The 17,759-nt window shown below is 37.5% G+C and overlaps 2 protein-coding genes across 2 annotated transcripts; both read right to left on the bottom strand.

Moving 5' to 3' along the window:
- Positions 1-6,009: 6,009 nt before the first annotated feature.
- On the bottom strand, positions 6,010-9,242 carry LOC139721043 (uncharacterized). Its single transcript, XM_071632373.1, has 2 exons — positions 9,039-9,242; positions 6,010-8,283 (listed from the first exon to the last, which is right to left on the bottom strand). The coding sequence occupies exons 1-2, from the start codon at positions 9,210-9,212 to the stop codon at positions 7,774-7,776; spliced, it is 684 nt and encodes a 227-aa protein (XP_071488474.1). The 5' UTR covers positions 9,213-9,242; the 3' UTR covers positions 6,010-7,773.
- Positions 9,243-9,379: 137 nt separating this feature from the next.
- On the bottom strand, positions 9,380-16,670 carry LOC139721078 (uncharacterized). The gene is made up of 3 exons (XM_071632408.1): positions 16,317-16,670; positions 12,873-13,030; positions 9,380-9,436 (listed from the first exon to the last, which is right to left on the bottom strand). Exons 1-3 carry the CDS (start codon positions 16,663-16,665, stop codon positions 9,380-9,382), a joined length of 564 nt encoding a protein of 187 aa, XP_071488509.1. The 5' UTR covers positions 16,666-16,670.
- Between the last annotated feature and the right edge of the window lie 1,089 nt (positions 16,671-17,759).

Raw genomic sequence — 17,759 nt, 5'->3', positions numbered from 1 at the left:
GTTTGTGCACACAGATATTACAGGAAAAATAGTGCTTGTGAGCTGTACGACACAGCGAACAAAATGGGCGTGATAATGGTATAGATAAAATCTTGATCCTGTCGGAAACATAAACATGTATAATCGACCTTTAAATTCGCTTAGTCTGTGCAGGTCATAACCACGCTTTATACATTTTGCGATTCATAGCCTTATTTCACATCAACATTGTGTGTCATGTGTATTAATGGAAAATGATATGACAGTTTGCTTCTCAGCCTATACGTGTATAATTATACCTAAACCTTGTTCATTCCATGAGAAATAGAACCATAGCTTGATGTCATATTAAAGTCACAATGATTGCGTAATTTGCACTGACCTATGAACACAGCAACAGAGATAACAAGTCCTTGAGTATACATCACCTTTCATCTCCTAGCTCATGTTGACATTTACTCGCGGAGAGTAACATGGATAAATAACATGAATCTGCACTGTATTGAATAGCTATACATGCTTTTTCAAGAAGCATTATTGCAAAACATGAACATTTGTGAGTTCTATACACGTATCTCTCACTGCCCGGTTAACGAATCAAACACGTGACGTCAGCTTGCAAATCAGACGATTGCATTATTCTGGTGTAAGATGAATATAATTAAGAAAACATTAAGAAACTCTAAGATATTTCGGGCCTATGATTATCCAAAAATATCACCTGCCCAGTGGGCTAGTGTTTCAAGCAAGGTTTTAAGATTCACGACCACTACGGGATTTGTCAGCAACGACGAAGGACTGGTGTGATTGGCGGGCGTTAGATTATATTTTGTTTTCGCTACCTTTCCTTTACAGCTGACTTACCTGGGAGGTAAAGTCTAAATAAATATAATGCCTCTGTGACTTTTGTAGCACCGATATCGTGTTCGCAACCCCATGGTTGATGCTTCTTATCCTTCTGTTATCTAGCACATGTACTGATCACATTATCAGGAGACTGGACACATTAAAGACCTGCCCTGCAGGTGCTGTTTGTGAATACGCACATATTTTTGTGTAGGCCTAATAATGAAGAAAATGAATAAGACATATATATATATATATATATATATATATTTTTTTTTTTTTTTTTTTTTTTTTTTTTTTGCGAACACGACTCGCTCACACTTGCAAAAAATGGTTGCTCTCTTTCAGATGTTTTTCTTTTCCCAAGGGGGATGTGTTAATATTAACAATTATAATACCTGTGGAAGAATCATAAAAGGAGGTGAAGAAAAAGAACAATGGTAGAAAAAAAGAAAAAGAAAAAGAGAGAGAATAATACAAAGATAAAAATATATGGGGTATACCAAATCAGAAGCGTGTTACCTGCAAAACCGGAGAGGAGCACTTGGAGTCGCTAAGGCTTGACCTTAAACAGAAAATTCTGACATGAACTCCTGTATGCTTGGCGCTAATAAGTTAGTTTGCCGACTATATATCCGTGTCCTTCTGAACTATAGGGTGTACACAAATCAGTAGGCCTAACAGTAACATGCAGGGGGTATTGATAACGTCACGGTGCTTGTAGAAGGCTTACATGGAAGAGAAGCACTGGTTACCGTTATTATGGTATACCAGCACGCGATGCCACTATCATTACGCAGGATCGTATAAAAGTAACAACACAGAAGGGGTTACTCGGGGTACATAGTGCACATCACTCTGATGGACTTTATCACTTCCGTCCTAAAACCCGTAGAGGACGGACTGATTTTGCTACAACACGCATTTCCAATATACACCCCCGAGTATATTCGGGACTCGTCCTCAACGGGTTTTTAATCGATCGAGCTAGGGAGCAAAATAACCGAGCTAGGGAGCAAAATAACCGAGCGAGGGCACGCAGCCATGATCTACAAGAATTATTTAGGAGAGGGTGTTCCCTCGCAAGTTTCGAAATTTTGCCTTTAATAAAAAATAATAGCTCATAAAAAAGAGTTAATAAAGCTTTAGCTGCACTGCAATAAGAAACGATTTTAAAGACCATACACTTTCCAGTGATTCCTGAGCGGACTGTTACAGCAGAGTACCAGCATAAATTTTGAATATGCTAAAATTAAAAAAAAAATACTAAAAAACAAAACAAAACAAATATATATATATATATACATATTCACAATCTATATTAAGAGACTGAACACTTTCCACTGATTCCTGAGCAGACTTCTACAGCAGTACCAGCATAAATTTTGAATATATTCAAATACACAATGTATATATACGTAAATGTATATGTATAGTCAACACTGCTTAAGTTGACCTCACATAAGTCAAATCAAATTAATTCAAATATATATATATATATATATATATATATATATATATATATGTCCTTGTGTGTGTGTACATGTCTATAGACAGAGAGGAAAAAAGGAGGGATGGCAAAGCCTTTTTCTCTCTCTCTCTCTCTTTTTAGAAGACAACAACAAACATACTTATTCACATTCTGAATACTGTGCAATATTTATTCATCAATGATTGTCGGTAATAAAACAATTACTACAAGAAACGTTTATGAGGGGGTAGAAAATAAATAGAAAGGGAAAAAAAAGACCTCTAAACATATCTAACTGATTTCAGTAAGTTAACATACTAGTATTGGACATAGAGGTCTCGTTTCACAAAGTCCACAATAGCGGTCTGTTTCCTACCACTTGGTGAACTGGTCCTCTCACCCGTATTCAATAGAAAATGTATTTTACAACTGGAATATCGTCGTGACTGAGGGTGTATACATTAATTTCTTCTCTCTCTAATGTAATTTATTGTTTGTACATTCTCCTATACATAACACCATCATTACACACTTTGCAAGCTATGCCACTGCATGTATTTAAGACCTTCCCTGGAGGGTATCAGTGTTCCCTCAGCAAGGTTCAAGTCAAGACCGTAACAGTTGTTTTCAATATTTTTTTCAAACAATGCTCCACAGTACCCTCATTTAATCATGGGCCATAATATCCACATGAAACCACACAAGTATACACACACACACACACACAAACACGCAGACACAAATATATACACACACACAACACACACACACACACACACACACACACACACACACACACACACACACACAAGCACACATACAAGCAAATAGAAGAAGAAAAGTTGTTAATGGAAATGACAGACATTAATTTGTCACGACTGGCAAGTTATCATTATCTGGTGATTTTACACCAATTCTAATTACAAGCCAGTTCATAATTAGACCACATGCACATTGGTACAAATGACTGTGACATTTTCCGAGTTGGTTAGGCATTTACTCATGTTAAAAATGTAATAATGTTTAAGCTTACCCAACTTATGGAATTCCTGTTCAAACACAGAATGAACTTGCATAGACCAGGTGACCAGTATGGTCCGTCAACTTGGGGAAGCATCAATATCTTTGTTTTACATTGCATGCTTTAATAAACTTTTTCTATTAATCTTGCCAGAATACCAGGCCTCCTGTCCTGTGGATGTACTAGAAAGTAACATTTACACAGATACCATGAATAATCATTGCATCACAGATGCTTTTATCTCAGTGAATTTAAAAATCATCATGCCTGTTGGTACAAATGACCTTTTCTGCTCATGTACAAAGTCAACAGTGGAACTATAAACTGTCTTATTTTTATGAGCCACTTGGAAAATATGGAAAAATAGGGCACCATTTTATGAAAGTTGTCAGCCCTGACAAGTTGTCAGTCTATGACATTCACCATGGTAACAGCCAGTGACCAGAGCTTCTCAGCCAATCGAAACCAAGGCTTCTATTGAAATTGACAGACACTGACAACTTGTCAGGCCTGATAACTTTCATGAAATGGCACCCAGGTAAAATTTTAGGATTTTTACTCGATCTTTGATTCCAAGGCCCAGAACTGTCCCTATATGTTCACTGTATGGAAATGCACATACAAAATTGTATGTACTAAGTTTAATTGCACTGATAGGTGTGTACATTCAATCATTTACAGGAGATGGAAAAAAATAGTGTAATTTTAGCATTTTAACCTGACCTTTGACCTAATGACCCAAAACTTCAAAGATAATCAATGTCAGGCAATACATGCACTTAGTTTCATGAAAATACCTTGAGCTATTTCTGAGATGCGGAGGAAAAGAATGAAATTTCAGCATTTTCACTTGCCCTTTGACCAATGACCTTATGACCCAAAACTTTCCCCAGAAAATCTCACTGGTAAAACATGTATATGCAATGTTTCATGAAAATACATTCAGGCATTGCAAAGATACAGAGGGATATAGTGAATTTTTAGCATTTGACCTTTGACGTATGACCTTTCACCATGACCGTATGTGCCCAACATTCGATGGGCACAACTTCGTCCATTCATACAAACATATGCTTAATTGGTTCCCTCAAACGGTTCTTAATTTATGTCATACACAACATTGATTACAGAGAGACAGACAGATAACCTGAAAATATAATGCTCCGGCACTATTTCGTGGTGGAGGCATTAAAAAAGGTGCAAGAATAAGCCAAGGCTAGGAGAGAGAAAAAAAAAGGAAAATTCCCAACATAAATTCATAGAAGAGTGGTATGAAAGCAACATTTGTTGTTGTTGTTTTTTAATGATAATTACTATCACAAATTTTGGAGTCATATATCTGTGGTTTTTAATGTTCCATTGGCCGCATACTAGTAATGAGCACTAAATGGATAAAACTAAAACACACTACACATTATGCATATTGGTACCAAGAAAATGAATAGATTTAGTCTGCTGCTTCTTCTTCTACCTCCCTCCCCCCCCCCCCCCCCCCGACTATTATACAGCATATTTTGTTTTCCTTCGGGTAACACTCCTCAGAATGTATCCAACAAAACTTTCTACTGTGCACTCACATTAATGACCTTGGTTGTAACAAAAAATCTTGTTACAACAAAGTACAAATTCAGGTCCTCAGATTATCATATCTATCTTTGCAAACTCTATTGCCTGGCTTTAGCAATATTTTGTTGCAACAAAAGAAAACTGCCGGTCTCAAGGATTTTGTTACAACAAGAGTTGCCTGTATACCATCCCCTCAGAGAAATCATAAAATTACATTGAGACATCAGTAAATTTTAAGACACAAACTGTATCCAATTACCACATCTTTGCTAATTTGTTCAGCATTAGCAATCTAGTTACTGATTTTGGACTTAATTACCTACAGAAATGAAGACATTGGTAAACCAGTCTATTTAGACCCAGCAAATCACAGACCTTACTGCTTGATAAGAGCATAAAAACTTATATATGGAGATATCTGAGAACAAGAGACAATTTGGATAAGACTCCAAGAGTGTCGATAAGGCTGGGAGTAATGTTCATCTCCATTATTACGTCAGGGCCAAACTGAGAACATGACAACAACACAATAAATACCTGCATGAATGCAACCAAGATTTTTGCTGAAGTAGATTCTATGCAAATACCCACAACAAAAGATACACAGAGAGAGTTTGGGGAAAAAGTGACAAGGTCTTAATGACTACACTAAAGTAGCACTGTTGTCCATTACACCAATTTGATAGCACATTCATAACTTATGCAGTCTAAGGAATATCTTTCCTGACAAATGGAGAGTTTGCTAAGGAATTTCCTAAGGCTGGGTTCACATAGGAGTATACTATTTGGGTATACGGTGCACGTTTTCGAGGGCACGCGAATAGCTTGAATCAAACGATAGGATTTCCTAATACCAGGTCACGTAAGAGGGCACTATTCGAAAATGCCATATAGCCGCGTATAGTGTTGTATAGTGGGAATCGTGCTTGTTCCATTTTCGTGCAGCGTATACCACCTCTCGTTTATGAAATGATGACAATTTTTGGTCTGGATTTGCCCTTTAGCAAAAATTAGCATGTAGACTGATATTCTGATCAGTGTTGTGTATCATGATCAAATATGATGTTATTAAACAAATTAGAAATAATCAGTTTTAATTGATTTACCCTAGCAAAATGACCCCCAGCGGAGTTGGGTCAGTTTTTTTATTCATATACTCAATTTATAGCTTTCTTGAAACAAAAAAAGGTACGTTCCAATGTAATCTCAGTTTAGAAACTGTTAATAGATTGCTGGGATGGTTGTGTAGGAGGAGAAATTCTCCCTGCATGGGATAGGGAGTTGATGGTACGGGTGATTGTGTACTGGGTCGACTTGACAGCGTAAACACGCGTGCTACCTTATGTGACCCGCCATGCCTGAATAGCGTATAGCGAATAGTGAATAACAAAGAACGAATACCGTATACCGTATACTTCTACAATGTATGTGAACCCGGCCTAACACTGCAACATGCAGCTAAGATTTCATCAAGGAAATGTCGGTAGGAATAAGTGAGTTGAAAACTTTGCTACATACACACAGCTGTATATAGGGTAGGGGGATTTGAATGCCTGTACATTCCTAAACCAGATTACTTTGCAACGCTGCCATGATTAATACAGGTAACAAAATTCCTGAAATACTGCACCACATGGAACATGTGCCACTGTGGTTCGAGTTGGCATGATACCTACATTAGATGTATGTTGCACACCTACCACAATTTACAATGAAATCATGACTTTCCTCCAAATAAAGGAGCTTAGTTAAGAGTTATCATGGGCAAGGACAGATGTAGATACATCAAAATCAAAAGAATGTTTTGTTGTGGCATTATTCAACTGTTTTCGAATAGTGTAAAAGTGGATATTTTCGCGCGACCAATTTTTCGCACTTGGCCGGGTAAGAAGACTTTCGCGTGTTTTTAAATCTGCGGAATCAAGACATGACGCCTAGGAACATATGGCAGGCAAAAATATTCGCTTGCTTTTATTTTCGCGCTAGTTTCTGGTTGCCCGAAATGCGCGAAAATTTCCACTTTTACAGTATTGTAAACTGACATCAAATTGAAAGAAAGCACAACAATGCAATCCACCTTGTATGATTCAATACAAATTATAATGCCATGGTTGAATAATTCTGTAATTAAAGTCACTCTGAAGATCTTGCAAAGTCGTTCAAAATGTTTGAAAATCACTATACAAAAAAACATGATATATTCACAGCATGAAAATTTTGCGGATTGGAGTTGACGGCCTTTCTCGCAGCATGATGAATTGCCACTAGGATCCAATGCATATTGTGTAGGCAAGAAATTTTGTGTGCATTTTAATTTCACGAATTTTGGCACTCGCGAAATTTGCAAAATCAAAATGCACGCGAACATTCCTCGTTTTACAGTAAGCTGAAACATTTCGCGCACAATTCTTGTCTGCACCTATCAGTGCTTGTAAGGTCATTACCTAAATATGGCAGTAAAGAAAAAAAAATCTGATCTACATCACTGTGCGCAATAATATTTTGGATGTGAACAAAGTTTTATCATGCATCTTTCGATCATTGATGAAACTTTTCCCTCTATAATGCAATAAGGCTGAAATCTAAATATTCCCTAGCACAGTTGTAAACAACTTTGACTATTTTCCTTCTTTGGACAGCTAACATTCTGCTAGGAGTCATGCATGACTTCATACACTCACCACGACACCAAATCCACTCCTGCCACTATTTTTTCTTTCAATGAATGCATGTTGTTCTAAAAGAAGATCAAATCCATATAACAGCATTTTACTACAGAAATGTGCTTAAAATGAGATATAAAAATACTAAATGCACATTTGCCTATATAAATAAACACACATTGATAATAATAATATCACTCTAAATTCCCAGGACTTTATTATTGACCTCATTTGTTGTTTGTAGCAGTGTTGGAGTTGGTTGTTGTTGTGGCAGGTGTTGCCGTTCGTATCGTCCCCGATCCTATGGCCAGCACTCCAGGCTGGTGCTGTTGCACCTGTGGTGGCAACGGCTGCGGCAATGGCTGAGTGTGCTGCCCATACTGAAATGGGCTGATTGTTACTGGAATGGGGCCCTGGGAGAGAGTGTTCCCATGCCGGAGGTTGCTCAGTCTGGGAGAAGCACCAGTGCTGGGGTTAATAGGGCTTGGGACCGAGTTGATGGGGGGTACAGGTGCCACTGTCGCACATCCCACACCGGTGGTGGTGAATTGGGAAGAGGACATCCTGGAGTAGTTCTTTATCACCATCATCATCTCTGCCTTGACGTCATTCCAACACTCCTCCGGCACCCGTCTCATGCTGCTCACAATGTCTCTGGCAAAATTTTCCAGCTCTTCGGTGGCAGGTACGGATAGACATGGTGTTGGGGCCGCGGCCCTCATTACATTGAGGCATATCTGAAATGTGTAGTATTGTGGAATGCAATTCAAGGTGATCAGAGTGGTAGCGTTTCAAATTACATTCAACAGATGTGTATAATTACAGCCCATCCCCTAAAAAAAAAAGAGATATAAAGACAACAAATAAGGAAATAAAAAGACACAGTACTAAGTCACAATCTATCTGTTGAATTTGCGTGTGTGTGTAGATATATTGAACAGTCCGCCGGCAGATTGAATGCAATATATCTGTCTGTTGTGAGGGGCCATGTTACAGACCATCTAGTTAACAAGAGGCCACTGAACAAGAGGCAGGTTTACTGGTCTATGACACAGCTTGTGCTGCATGTCTCTTCTACATTTCACACACAAGCATACATCATAACATTATCATGGTCAACACAATCGCTTTGGCAACTTGATGCAAGGTCCATGGGAATACTAGAATCTTGCATGGAAAAGGTGCAAAATGCAAAGCTGTTTGCTAAATATGCAAGCCAAGAAGCCTGTCGCTTTATGTCAGGCATCTTAGTGTCAGTTTATACTTTTAAAGAAACATTGATCATGGGAATATCACTACTATAAAATGACTTACATATCTGCATAGAAGAAGAAAAGATCTTTAGAAAAAGCGGCATTTTCCTTCGCTTTGACAAAGTTGATGACAAAGAGACATACAATGTAACCACCACATTACTACTCATTTATAGTATTATCTGTTACTTATTATCAACAGGGTAAGCAGTTCCAATTCCCACTGAAGAGTAGCTCACCTTTTCTATAGTTTCAACATCAAACTTGTCAAGTTTCTTCTCGCTCTCGACCACTTGGACGCCATTGGAGTCTTTGGGCTCCTCCCTCTTTCTTTTACTTGGTGTAAGCTCCTCTGAGGATTCTGTCTCGTGGTCCTCGTTTACAGTGTTCTCACTCATCTCCTGGATCGACATCACCTCCCAACCAATATCCTCTTCGTTTTCAGGTGGAGGCTCTGCAACCACATTCCTCAGCTGAAGAAAAAAAAAACCCACACAACAACAAACAAAGAAACAAACAGATGAGAGGAAAGTCAGATCTGTGCTGTAAACACCCCTTCACTTTCCCCTGCACACAGCATTTAAGCAGTTTCTGGCAGCATTTCCTGGAGGCCATCTTGAGAAAGATTGTGGCACAGCTCCAAAGATGAGTGGCAAATAATGTGACAGTTATTGATCAAATCAATACAAGATCATATGGATACAGTTAATAGAAATTCTGTTATTGTGCAAGTTGACAATGTGTTTTCCAAAGTGATATGTCCAAAATTCATGTTAATGACAGTGTTTCCATTTGATTTTTCTGTAATTTTGCCAAACGTTACAGCCTCTAGTAGCTTGGTGTTGTCTTTTCTGCTTGTGGGCAATTCCACGGTAACTGACGTTACACGTAAGGATTTTCATGAAATTGTTTACCTTGTAGTTTTGTGAATGAAAGCACCTTGGGCTTGCAATTAGCATTGATGAATAAGTTCATGAGAATGAAGAAATAGGTGGAAAGTTTTTCTCTCAAACTGCATTTCTTATCACATAGCAAGTGAAAATGTGTCGGTAACTGACGTTACGGAAAAAGGACATGGGAAATTATGGTGTAAATGTAAATGGAAATATCTCATGTCCCTGACTTTTAGCCTTTATGTGTTTAATATGGCAATACACCTAGGTTCTTAGGAACAGGTGTGCAAAATAATGTGCACTTTAGTTGTCTCCTTTTACCACCATGCCAATTTCAGTGAAGGCATGACGGTAACTGACGTTACGTAACTGACGTTACGCTTACATTTGCCATAGGGTTTACACATGCAAAATCATGATTGGGAATAGCTATGTGATATTTCATAATTCTGACCATTCAGAATGATTTGGCTGATATGGAGTCATACCTTGGTTCATCAGTCATAAATACACAATGAAATGAAACAGTAGTCCATTTTCTTTGTGTTCTATGAAAACTTAAAGGTAAACATGTCAGTAACTGACGTTACGTAACTGACGTTACACATACTTTGCCGCGGGGTTTACAGAGAACTTATTTATTTAACAGGTTATTATACTGCTGCAATGTACAGTACCAGTGACAATCCCAGGCAACTACAGCAACAAATTAAAACAAAATCTAAAGACACAAATAATATTGGGTGGGCCCTTAGGGGGCACCCCCCCCCCCCCCCCCCATGCCATAGCACAGTTGGGCAAAAATAATGTAAATGCACAAGAGGATATTTCTTGACATTTGTCTGAAGATTAAATTTTTATTCAACATTTATGATTACACAGAGCCATTAATAGATTAAGCAGTTCCAAGTATAAATATATTGACACGACTAAGGGCTTTTTTGTTTGTTTGTTGTTTGTTTGTTTTTTAATGAACAGGAAAGTTTTTATCTACATAGAGTGCTCCGCCCATAATACCTTGTAGTACTACACAAAACATGGATATTTTTGTGCTTGAAAAAAATATCAAAATATCTTCCAGGTCATGGGGAAAAAAACATGTATCAACTCATAAATATGCATAAATATGTATGAAATCTATTGTGACTACTTCTCCTTCTTTTCTTTATTTTACTCCTGATGATCTCCATCATCAATTGATTTAAATGAAAAGTGTCACACTTTTAATATTTCTCTGTGAAGAAGAAAAATAAATGCTTTTTTTGGTCAAAAGAGCATTATTGTTTTATTCCTAGCTTGAAGTAATTTAACTGTTTTTCTTTTCCTTTTCACTGATGTATCACGGCTTGCAAATACAAATAACGTACATTCGAGATACCAAGAAATCGGACTTTGCAACGAAAGAATACTAAAATCAATATAAAAAACTCTTCCTGTTCATAATTATCATGTGTTGTATTACAAAATGTCCCTGCATGAATAGAATAAAGTAATCAACAAATACACACTGTATGAACAATTTTTTTAAAACCGTATAGAATCCTCTCTCACTTTGAGCAACATCAGTGTTAAGTTTCAAACAATAATGAGTACAGTTTGTACATGCCTCACATACCATAATACAAGATGAGCCATGTTAACTACACCACACATTTAAGTGCAAGAGAAGAAATATCTGTTTGTGCATTTGCCTTGAGGTAGAAACTTGACTAAGCTTCCTGAAAAAAAAAAATGCCAGCAAAAGCAAACGTTGGTGAAGATTGTTAAACTGTTGGTATACAGCTGTGCAGAAGTTTGTTTGTTTGTTTGTTTTTTTATAGAAAATGTGGTTAACATGCAATCATGTCACTGATTAGGCCTACAAACTTTGGTAGCTTTATCATCCCGTAGGCCTGGGAATGTACTAATTTGAGTGCATATACTGCATGTGGCAAACTAAACTTCCAGATGATTTAACCTTAAACTTATGCTGAATCAAAAATCGAAAGATCAAGCCCCCCCCCCCAAAAAAAAAAAAAAAAGATAATCATGGTAAATGAATGAATAAATGAATTTAGAAATAAAATAAAATTAAACAAAATATCCATGGACATACCATGGTAATGACATCATTTCCTATGAAAGGGATTGCTGCTCTTTGTCGTAAGTTGACTTCCCAGATGTATTGAAATGGCCAAAAGTCAAAAAATTTGCCTCAGTTATAAGTACTGTCATGGTAACTGACGTTACATACTCGTGTATGTCGTTTCGGTAACTGACGTTACACATTTTGTAGTGTTCATTTTGACTCTCCAGTATGCCAAGTATCCTTATTTCTGGTATTAAAATAAAGGCATATGGGCATACATTAGAAATCCCAAGTTACATCATACAGCTCAGTTCCTTTGATGAATAAACTTAAAAATTCCTTGTTTTTGGTAACTGACGTTACATCCATCATTATCAAAGTAATTAACAGTTTTTATCAAATTCTTTAAAGCTACCAGCTTTTTTTTCTATCGTGTGGTAAAAGACTTCTCTGGTAGCTGCATACATATGAAAGATTGTTGTTTAGAGTACTAATAAAGTGGATATACAGAGAGTAAGTTATGCGACAATACACTCTTTTCACCATTGAGTTATAGGCATATTTTGGCAGCCATTTTGAAAATCAAAATGGCCGCTTTTATTGAAAAACATAATGATTCTTAAAACTTCAACTCAAGTACTGTCTGAAAATGTATGGCGTTTGAAACAAATATCATTTTGAATTTTTGGCACCTGTGTCCTAGTTACCGTGGAATTGCCCTTGTGAACAAATTCCTCCCTGTATTTTAAAATCACAGGCAGCAAGTGTTTCTTTAGTAGAATCAGCAATACCGAAAATGTAGATTCAGACAATTAAAAGATCCTTCTTCACAGGGCAAGGAATAAATGTTCAAGGGCTCTACCGGTAGTCCATTTTCCAAGTCCATGAAGCTCACAATCTGTACCTGCAGAAAATACATTGTGTGTGTGTGTGTGTGTGTGTGTGTGTGTTTTGGGGATTTTGTTTTTACATTTAAATCAATGAATAAGGAGGGGATAATCACAATTTCTCAGATACAACAATGCCACCTTAACTATACGGTATGGTAATTATCAATAACAAGGATTTACAGTATTGTCCAATGTATGACGACGTCTCCTGACAAAAAGTACCTTGCAACCCCTGCGGAAGGTGATTCTGATGATGTGGTCCCAGAGAAAGGCAAAAGAAGTCTTTATCCACTGCTCCCTTTCTGTCGGATTTGGCCAGCCCTTGCTGAGTTTGCCATAGTAGGTCCGCATGTTGGTCCACCACATCTTCAGCTGGGCAGCTGCAAAGAGACAGCAGCAGTAATTAATTTGTGAGTGGTGACACAAGATATTATCCGTTGTAGGTCCAAACATGTAAAAGGTAACAATATATTTCTCATCTTGCTGGAAATACAGATGTGTGTGTATGTGTTATTTCCTGGGCCTCATTCCATAAAACTTACTATCGATAACAAGTTTAATAGGACAATTGTTATAAGCTACTGATATCCTTGCATCTGATTGGCTGAGAGCAAATTTGTCATAGAAATGTGGCAATTGTTATTGATAATAAGTTTTATGAAACAGGACCCTGGTTTAACTGCAAAGTGAGGCAACATACAAGTCAATGAAAACTGGCTTATTTAAAGAACATACTTAAAAAAAAAAAAAACAAACAAAAACTCACACCCTGGGGTCCATTTCATGAAATCATCACATAAAATTCTTTATGTAAATCTCAGAATGGCCAAAGTTGCTCATATGTACATAGCTATGACAGACTTTCAAAGAGAAGTAAAATTCATTTCATGAAGTCTCTTATCAGAATGAAGGCTCTCTTAAAGGTAGGGAATCCCATTTGCATGCCTTAGATGAAGAGTTGTATAATACAGTGGTATGTTGAAGAGAGTATCATTTTAGAAACTCCCATAAAGTATTGAAAGTGGAAGGTAACATTTAATACATTTTTATTGACCGTTAGATTTTGAATTGAATTTTTTTCGGGGCTCACCGTAAATTCCAGTACATTACTAGGCTACCTTTGCAGACCCATGCACTGCATGTGTGTCCATCATGTATATTTTGTGAAGAAAGTTCATCAAAACTTACAAACATTTCTATATACATTCTTGCCACACACTCTATATGTTATTACGTCAGCTCTTATACTTTTAGATTTGTGTTTATAGATAAAAAATACAGAAGACTGCAACAAGTGTGGCTGACACACAGAACTACTGAGTAGTTTAGTTTTGTGCATTATTCAAATTGTAGATAACTGTTGACTTCCAAATTTCTCAGCAGTGGCCTAAACAAGTCCCCTGAGGTTCATATTTAATGTTTTGCTGCATTTTGGGAGGTCTGTAAAAGGTATCCCCTACCTTTAAGACTTTCATGAAACGGACCCCTGGAGTCTCTTGAAATACATTACTTGTATAATTCCTACCCCCCCCCCCCCCCACACACACACACAGTGAGTTCCATCACAACTTATTCTGCTTTAAAGGTTTACAGTGTAATTCTACAAATTCCCATAACTGTGCAGAATGGATATTCTGAAAAGTGGGGGGGGGGGGGGGGGGATTGGGAGGGCACAGGGTGGTGGTGGTGGTGGTGGGGGGGGGGGGGGGAGCTGCTATGGACCAGAGTGAGGGTGACAAGTTACAAGTGAGGGTGACATTGAAATTCTCAGTGTGCTTACTTCACAGATTAAAGGTATGGTATAGTTTTGGTTGAGATAGGGCTTCATTTTTTTTTTTTTTTGTGGGATAATGAAAAACTTCATATGAGATATGCAAAGACATACAATTCCAAAAGGAAATAAAACCTCATTTGATGAAAATTGGTTTTTGAAATGGCCGAGATATCCCGAAACATGGTGGTCCAAACAGCGACCCAATAAAAGGCAGATCCATTTTAACTGTAACTGTTTTTGTTGTGTAAAACTAGTTTGTCTTGTTGTAGTTAAGTAAACCGACAGTTGGTTGAAACTGTTTATTCATTTATCTGTGTATGAGGCCCCAATATCAAGCTCGGCTTACTGGGGATCCTCCTGTATGTACCTTGACTTTTTTTGTTTATTATTATTATGTCTTCGTTCTTTGTCACTAAGATTTGATTACCTGTCATGTGCAAAATCAGCCATGAATTATTATGAATCATATGTTTATTTCTGAAAGTGATCAGAGTTGATTATATTGTGCCATACAGAAACAATAAAATGAAATGAAATTTTTTCGCACATCCAAGAAAGTTTGTTTTTGGATGTCTCAGTGATTTTCAAACTGTTTTTCATTAACTAAATTTTGAATTCCTTTTTTAATTTTATGCTCTTTCATATCTTACAAGTGGTTTCTCATTATCTAGCAGATAAAAAGTTAACCCTATTCTAGCTGGGGGGTCAAATTGACCCCCCCCCCCCCGACGTTTTCCGCCACGATTCCGCAATGCGCAAAGATTTTGCCGCCTCGTTTCATGACATTTTTCATTGAAGTCTTCCGCATATCTTGAGACCAAATCTACGACGTCCGGGTAGACCACTCTGAAGTCACGTAGTGTTTTGCATATAATGCATGTCAATCCGAAAACGGCTCAAATTCATGATATCGTGTGCAAATCCAATGCAAATTGTGTTTTTTGGTTGAATTCACAGTAGATTATTTCAACTTCAAATCATCTAAATGAATCAATTCTAATGTACATAAGCTTGAAAGAATGTCTGCAACAAATTTGTGAAAAAAAAGAAAGCAAAAGGTTGAAAAAACAATAAAATACATAAGAAATTAATAAAACAATGAAAAACAAAAGAAATTGATTTTGATTGTGCTAATTTTTTCCAAGAAAATTGTTAAATGTGTCTTGAGGAATTCTGACACAAAAGTTTAGCAATCCTTCAGTCATTTTACTGGAGTTACAGGTGAAAATATCATTTCATGCATAAATTTGCATAATCAATTCACTAAAAATAGAAAATTAATACTTTTGTATTGTATGACCATGTAATCTTGTAGTTGACATCTGGCTCTACAATTGTATGTTCAGGCAAAATTTTGCGGCAATCGCGCCATCAGCGGCTGAGATCTGAAGGGGGGGTCAATTGACCCCCCCCCGTAAAAACTTGGTCTCAAATAGCCCAGTTAAAATAGGGTTAAAACATTGAAGCCACATCTCTTCAACCAAAACATTACCATCCCTTCAAGAAGACACAAGTCATGATGGCATATAATGAATTTACATATTTGTAGAGTAGTTTTGACGCTTATTTACCATCTAAGCCTCATCTCTCTGTGTGCGGCATGAACAAACAATGTAATTTCTCTCACAATGTGAAACCGAAATTGTCAATTTTATCTTTGAAAGTGGCAGGCTGATTGATGTTCATACACTTCCTTAAAAAAAAAAAAACCAACCAAAAAAAACAAACAAACAAACTGAAATCTTCCAAGTTGGATCATAATGATGCAGTTTTAACGCAAAGATACTATGAAGCAATCTAAAATGTGTACAACTTGATACACTTCATTATTAAAGAGAAGGGGCAAAAGGGGGGAAAGATGAATTCATGTCTATCATATCAGAGCAACTCACGTGTACATTCATTTCCATCTGCATCAATGAACTCTTTGGCTTTGTTCTCCATCATCTTTTCCTTGACATCGGTCTTCTTGTACCCTCTGCACTTCTTGTTGTAAAATCTGGGATTAATTCGAAACCATTCCACCAAGTTTTCCTCCTGTTCCGGGGTGAAGTGAAAAGCTACGGCTTTTCGCTTCCTCTTCCTCCACGGAACCTCTTTCTGGATCTCTTCGTTGTCATCTTCTTCTTCTTCTCCTTCTTCTTCCTTGATGACTGTACGCAGGGATCTGCGTCGACCAAGGCCAGCTGGAGATGCGGAAGTGCTGAGGTCCTCATTCTGATAGCCCCCCATCATGCTCATCCAGTTCTTCCACCATTACAGCCAACTGTGCCCCCTCCAGTGGTTGATCATACATTTTGTGCTCTTCCATCACTCAGTCCTGGTCTCCTCCACTCAGTTCACCTAGCTAACACACACACAAAAAAACACAACACAGTCAGTGAGGCACAGGTTTCACAGATGGCTCTCCTAAAAGTCCTATCCTTGACCAAATCTCACTACCTTACCACAAACCTTTCATGTGTCACTGTTTATATTTCATTTTTCATTTCATTTCATTTATTTCCACATCCTGATAAAAAAGCATTTACAATTAAAGAATGGTGGGAACGATACATACACAGTAGAACACTGGAACAATACAGGAAATGTTGAACTTTTAACAATTTCACAACAGACTTGAACACAACATCAAGCAGTAATTTCAGTTTGTTTATCATTAAATAATCCTTTCTCTCTCTTTATCCTGTAGACTATATCTATTTAGATTCTATTTTTTCTGTTGGTAGGAATCACTACCCTGTGATATTTCTGTACTACATGTACACTATAGATAAACGTTAACCTATTCCATACTGAATTCTGAAATGCCCACAGACTTAACACACAGGTTCACCAGGTTCCTGCGCGAAATGGGTTAATACTATCATTTTTATTATTACCAGTACAATTGTATCATCATCATAATCATCATCAATCACGTTTACTGTGGCTGTGCACAGCGGCTGTCTATTGTTAGGTGTTACAGTTTGTGCACTGCAGGTAGCCTGATAGGTAGGGCCTACCGGTACATCAGTACATAGCCCACTAATCACTATGTCTAGACTTAACTTAGTTCTATAGTAATTGTAAATCATAGTGAGCTTTTTCCCCTTCTCAACCCACCATTGATTCTGAGGTTTAGACTCTAGACCTGCACATAGTCATACTTCTCAACCTTTTTCAAAGTGAGTCCCACTTAAGCTCCTCAATACACCAAATCTATAAATAACAGACTTTTTTCAGTTGGCCCAGTTTCAGCAAATATGATCTCTTTCTTTTTTCTCTTTTTCTTTTCGTGGGGGGGGGGGGGGGTGGGGGGGGGGCGAGAACATGGCCCAGCAGAAACACTGGTC

This window comes from Diadema antillarum, unplaced genomic scaffold (assembly GCF_040938485.1).
Source record: "Diadema antillarum isolate AM-2024a unplaced genomic scaffold, OU_Dant_1.0 scf00000137, whole genome shotgun sequence".
In the NCBI taxonomy this organism is placed as follows: domain Eukaryota; kingdom Metazoa; phylum Echinodermata; class Echinoidea; order Diadematoida; family Diadematidae; genus Diadema; species Diadema antillarum.
Note: the sequence above shows the minus strand (reverse complement) of the source record. Positions and strands in the feature narration are given on the sequence as shown.